Source organism: Geospiza fortis, unplaced genomic scaffold (assembly GCF_000277835.1).
Source record: "Geospiza fortis unplaced genomic scaffold, GeoFor_1.0 scaffold361, whole genome shotgun sequence".
NCBI classification, from domain to species: Eukaryota; Metazoa; Chordata; class Aves; order Passeriformes; family Thraupidae; genus Geospiza; species Geospiza fortis.
Window position 1 is genome coordinate 1,657,858 of NW_005054356.1, and position 6,497 is coordinate 1,664,354.

Genomic DNA, 6,497 nt, shown 5'->3' on the forward strand with positions numbered 1-6,497 from the left:
GATCTTATTTTGCCTAGATTAGAACCTCTCCCTTAACAGACTGTCTACACAAACATGCATGTGCTCGACTTTAAACACCAAACAAGGGCAAAAATGCAGGGAGAAGCAAGGTCAACTTTGACTAAGACAAAAATGTTAAGAAAACTAGCATTTATTAATTTTGATCTGAAATGTTCAGAAGCTACTATCAACTTCTAGCCCTGTGGATCAATCACCTGTCTTAAACGGTAGAAATGTTGATTTCTTCAGAATCTAACTTATGGCTTTAAGCATTTTGCTTCAGTTTTTCCCTCAAATTTAGAAGCATGTTTAAACTAAAAACCTGCAAAAGCCCACAACTATGGGCCCTGTTGGAAGCAGAGCTTTAAGGAACATGCTAGATAAAAGGCTGCTTTCTTGTGATTTTCAGAATTAAATCTACAGCAGGTCTGTTTGCTTTGTAGGGCTGCACTTTTCAGCAGACAGAACCTTATGAATCCAGTGCTAAAAAAAGTGATAAAGTAGACAATCAAGTTGCACCAAAAATCTCCATGAAGCATTCTTAAGAACAGTGGGATATTCTGCCAACTTTAAAAAAGCCAAGACAACTGATCTAGCAACCAGAACTCTCCTTTAAGTGCAGAGTAAACTGCATGTATTGGTTTCATGTAAGTATTATGATTTAGAGCTTTTGTGCATCTTATTACTCAGGGTAAAAATAATGAATTGGATACAGTTTTTCATAAAGGCTTATTCATTTCTAATAAAATACCAATTTCCTTTTGCTTAGTACAGTTCAACTGAGAGCAATATAATAAATCATAAAAATCTTGCTATAAAGCAGAATTCCAGACCATTTACATTTGGCTCTCAAATTCTGTTTTGAAAATAGGATTGTGAATGCAAAGTTCAGAATATAAAAATATTTAATAGTGGGAAAGGGAAACATGGGCAGGCATTCAGTTCACATTGGGACATAATCCCTCTCTTCCTTCTATGTACTAAAATATAAAGGGAAACATATTTGGTAAACCACCACTTGGACTGCTTGCAACCTGGCTTTTTGATTATTCACTATTTACATTGGGAATAAACCAACTTTCACTTGCTGATTTTGTATTACTCTCATTTCCTGTCTGCTAACACTTAGATACTTTTTTCCACCTAAGAGCAGTCAGCAGATAAAATATATTAATAAAACAGATGTTACCAGAAACACTGGATTTTCCTTTTGCAATTTTTCCAAAGACTTCAGCTTGCCCCCCAGCCTCCAATTTGTGTTTTGAGAGAATTATTAATGTAATTATGCATAATGTAACTATGCAGGGAAACTCAAAACTGTTAGGTAAGAAGGCAAAAATCCTAATTACTGTAAGTGACCCCCTGTCAATTGAACTCAGTGCAGAAGAAATGAGAGAAGAAATAAGGTATGTGTGTAAATGAGGTGTGTGAATGACTTGGTGCACATTTCCAGCTCTGGAACAAGGTTATCCAGCCACCCCAAAGCCACTGAGAGCAAGGGGGTGCCCAGTGCAGTGCAGCACTATTTACAGCTGGGCTTTTGAAATGGGAAACAGCAAACACTCCTCAAGAAGCCAGGACTGTGAATTCCATGCATTCCACATCATAGCTCAGCAGAGACATTTCAGTTCCAAGAATGGTGTGGACATTTTTAGTATTCCAGATCTATTCCACAGAGGGAATCCCTTCCATAATTCACTGGCAGATATGTTGCATGACCAGAAAACTGTGCTACAGATTTCAGGGCCAGGCAGGTATACAGCCCATTTGTGACAGCAGTGACAATGCAAAGGAGAAAGGAACCTTTGTGAAGATACTGAATCATTTCAGAGTAAACATCCCTGCTCACATTTCACTGATTTCCTTGGTTATACTGGAGTCTCAAGTGACTTCCCTCAGATATGGAATATAAACTCCACAGGTATCACAGATCCTGGCTCAGAGTCCTGTTATGACACCTTTCCTTTTTTGATTCAATAAAGATATCAAGCAACTTGTATGGAAGAAAATTAAAGAGGTATCACTGAGAGTCCAAAAATAGATCAGGAACATGCTGGTCATGTACAGAGATGCTTCCTCAGATTAGATGTGCTGAAGCCAAATTACAGGGTCCTCCCATTGCTTGCACAGTTAAAGTGAACAGGATGGAATGCTAAAACGTAATGGATGTTTCCCGCCAAATAGTGGCAGGCATGTTTATAAAGCTTTTCATTTAAGAGTACCAACCTCTAAAAATTCATACTCTACCTCTCAGAATATCACTTTGCAGCAATAACATTCCGGAATGGGCTATGATGTTCACTTAAGACAAACTATTTACAGCAAATGCGGAGTGACTGCTGGGAATGGAAGGGCTCAGGATATTTTTGATAACACAGATACTATTGGACATATTCCTGGGAAACATCCCTGACAACTTCAGTTTGCTTTATATGGTGCTGTTGGAAGGAAATAAATTGTCATTCAAAACTGACAGCACTAAATCACAATACAAATACACTTGAGTTACTTCCTAGCCATCGAGGTTGTTATCAAGCCAAAAAGCTGGCAGCTCAGTTCCACCAGGAATCCTAAAGGTCAAGTGCCTGTGGATAGGGTGACTGAGGCTTTACAAAGTGTTTGTTTTGACTGTTATTATTGTGGGGGTTGTTTTGTTGGTTTGTTTGTTTTTTTGTTTGGGTTGTTTCTCAAGCAAATCCTGAAAAGCAGTACAGCTGTATTTGCCAATTGTTATCCTAAAGTTATAAGCCAACCTTTATCACAGTTACCTCACATCCTAAATAAACTCATCTTGAGTAATTGGCAGCTGCCAGTAGTTCACTTGCAGTCAAAGCAAGAATAGGCACTGTTAATGCAGCTACTGTAATTTCTACCACTCTTACTAGCAATCCATAAGCAAGCAAGCAAGCTGCCTAGAAAAGTCTTCCTTTCAATTCCAAGTGAAAATCACACAAATTAATTAGCTGGGATTTCATCTGATTAGTCATTTTCTTCAAAGCTTTTGTTTCCTCCCCTCAGAACTATGCATGCTGCAGAGATCAAAACCCCAAACTACCAAATTAAAATTTAAATTTCAAAAGCGATTCCTCACACAGCTTCTAACACCATCAGATTTGATTAGTAAAACTTTACAAAAGAATAAAAGAGTAGTTATCACCTGCAACACTGCTTGAAACTCTGCTTTGGAAAGCCTAACTCTACATCCTACTCACATTTACAACCCCAACAGTGAAGCTAACAGACTGTGTTAGCAGTTGTATATTTTTCCAGAATCAACGCCTTACTTGTACTATGCAACATGGTAATTCATCTCACTTTGATTCTTGTGTTGCTGCACAGACTGCAAATATTGCAGTTGAAGGTTTAAAATTCAGCTAGCAATGGTACTGGAGAGAGCTGCTGGCTTCCCCCCACAGAAGCCTTGTTTTCTGTGGAAAGACCATTCCCTTTCAGCGAATCTAAACCCAGACTATTGTTCCATAAACTCCTCTTAGGTAATCTTCCTTACCTTTACACTTTAATCATGACAATGAAAAATAAAAACATATCTACAGCACCCACATCTTGATAGGAATCTGCACAGAAACAAGTGTTCTAATACATATTTGTAAAACCAGATCACTTTGTGACTTCCAGGGGCAGAGTTGAAAACAACCCAAGCTCTGGCCCAAACTTTCTCCACAGATACTGATTTTACTTACCCTCTCCTGTCCAGCTGTATCCCAAATCAGGAATTTATGCAGCTCATTTTGATACTGTACAGTCTTGGTCATAAATGAGGCTCTGAAAAAAAGACACAGTTCATGATTTTTGAGAATATAAATATATCCTTAGAACATTCATTACCACCATGAGCTTTCAAGAAGGTTCACATTCCAATAAAAGTGAGCCTAATTGCATTTCAACACCATTAATTAGCTGATGTATTTCTGCAATGAGGGAAGAAAGCCAAAGTGATAGGATATCTCTTGTAAAGCACAGCAGAGACTTTCACTTCCTTTAAGACTGCTGCAAATTATGCATCAAATCTGAATTTTCTGGTCAATACGGAAACCGTTTCCTAAATCACAGATTCTCACTGAATTTATCTTACTTGGTTCTATAAACCAAAACATCCCTGTACAGTCATTTTGAACTGAAAAGTTGTGTTTCTATAATTCACATCACAACTAAACCATCCCCAGTGGTACCTGACAAGAGGCTAAATGCTTCTCAAAATCCTTTGACAACTGGGTCAACAAAACCCTCCCAACTGGAGTTTTCCTTAATGACTTTTAGTAGGAATAATGTCTGTTTTGTTATTAAATTTCCCAGCTGCTTCTCCCAGCCAAGTAAGCACCATAACTTGTTTGATATTCCTTTTATAATGAATATTCTGCAGTACCTAGAAGTATATGCTGGTTAAATCTGCCCTCAGCATCCTGAGGGGAGAAAAACGGCAGAATTCTGACAAGGCTTCTGCAGCTGCCCATGTCAGAAATTGAGCAATGAACATTGACAACAACAAAGTGTGATTGCTCAGCTGATTCTAAGAGGAATGAAAACAGGACAGGAAACAAGATTGTATCTCATGAACTCAAAGACCCAGAGAATAAAGTTGAAACAGTCTCAGCTTTAGTTTCGCAAGACGCTCAAAGCTCTTCTAATTCTTACTTTGTCCTTTCCACCTACTATTCTCAATTGGGAATTAAAAGCAAGGCATAAAAAAAGGTAAAAATTAATTTACTTAAAGTTTTTGGACTCTGTATCTTGTTGGACCTTCACATAATCCCTGCATTTGGGCAAATTTTGATTCATTTATGTAGCAAATTACCAAAATAACCAGTCCTAAGAGCAGTGAATGATTTTGTCAAGGCTGGTAAAAGATAGATTTTCAGTCTGTCACTTCAAGCAACTATAATGATCTCAGTACTGTCAATAAACCTCTGTTAACAGAGAAATCTAAACATAAGCACACTTCTACAGAACATTCTGCAGTTCAGTGTCAGTATTTATACTCAAAAAAAAGAGGGGGTGTAAGGGAAAGGAGAGAGATCATGGAGACCTCAATTTTTCAGAAGGACAGGATGAGACACAGCTGATCTTTATCAGCAGGATCTTTTTTGGTAGAAGCTGTAGCAGACCTGTGGGACACCACACCTGAGGCAGGAAGTTGTACTGACACTCCCACACACCTCTTGGCATCAAGCAAAGTTCCATAAGCCAAAAACTGATTCTGATCAAAGTAGCCCCAAAAAAAAAAAGACAGCAAAAGAAAGAAAAATATCCAACCACTCCAAGAATTCCTGATACTTTCTCTTCCTTCTATCCATTCAAAGATTTGAGATCAATAATGTTGCTACTCTAAGGCTCAAATGTCAAATATTCCCCTTACCTATGAGACCTACTGCAAAAACAGTTTCATCAGTTAGATTTGTGTGTGCATTGCATACAAATGTGTAACATTTTAACTAATTAATAGTGAGACCTACCTGAATTAGTATGTTAACCACCCTCAAAACCTAGGAGACTTACAGTACTTGAGTCTTAAAAAACATGAATTAGAAACCGTGGAGTTGCATAATAATTAGAATTTAAAATTTAAGGATTGTGCACGAGAAAAGCATGCTGTCCCTTTAGAAGAAGCATCTGCAGTGTAATTTATTCATTGTTAGCTTAGATTAACAATACAAAAATGGATCCAGACCTTACACATGAAAATGGAAGCTGCAGGAGAGCTGAGAGTACTCCTACGTGTCCTGAGGTAGCTCACCAGCTTAATTAAGGCTGCAGTTATGTTTATTACCACACTTAGCTGCCACACACGAAGAACTCCCAAGTGATCTATTCAGGTAATTTCATTTTATTCTTGCATAAATCACATTTACTTCATTTAGTTTCTTACCCTATTGTTGGGTTGATGTTGGGATCAAAGCTATCTTCCACAAATCTCCACACGATACTTGATTTGCCCACACCAGTGTCCTAAGAAAAGAACAGAAACAATTGAAAGCAGTATTAATTACTACAGAAAGATGATTCTTTTGTCCTTGAATCCTTCAGTAAACTACAGTGAATAACACATTCCTGCAGAGAATCTCAGAGAAGTTGTGAAATACTTCAGGTATTACATTACTTACTATTACCCAAACTTTGGGCTTTTTTACAAAGCTATGCACACCTTCCAATGGAACAGAAGTGAGAAAAGAGCACTTTTGGTAAAACATACAGCAATTGAGTACAGCTTACCAGGACAGAGGACCAGTGGAGTACATGAAATTATACAAGTGTGACACATGCATTCAACCTCTGACTAATGCTGTCCCACCCTGCTTAATGAAAGACTTGAAATTTCTTCTGTGACACACCTGAAACACATTACTAATGCAACTCTACATGCTAAAAATGGCGAAAGAGGAAACAAACCATGAAAATTCTAGATTGTGTATATCTTTGCACCACCAACTCCATGGTTAAAAAGCAAAAGATATAGAGAAGTCACATTTAGAAGCAAAATT

The 6,497-nt window shown here is 37.8% G+C and overlaps 1 protein-coding gene across 1 annotated transcript in view; it reads right to left on the minus strand.

Annotated features, from left to right (window-relative positions):
• The window catches only part of RAB22A (RAB22A, member RAS oncogene family), an 11,788-nt gene extending 5,776 nt beyond the window's left edge, over positions 1–6,012 (minus strand). The window contains exons 1-2 of the mRNA XM_031059141.1: positions 5,885–6,012; positions 3,702–3,783 (exon numbers count right to left, since the gene is read on the minus strand). Coding sequence (XP_030915001.1) covers positions 3,702–3,773 — 72 coding nt within the window. The 5' untranslated portion in view covers positions 3,774–3,783; positions 5,885–6,012. The remainder of the gene's footprint in view (positions 1–3,701; positions 3,784–5,884) is intronic.
• Between the last annotated feature and the right edge of the window lie 485 nt (positions 6,013–6,497).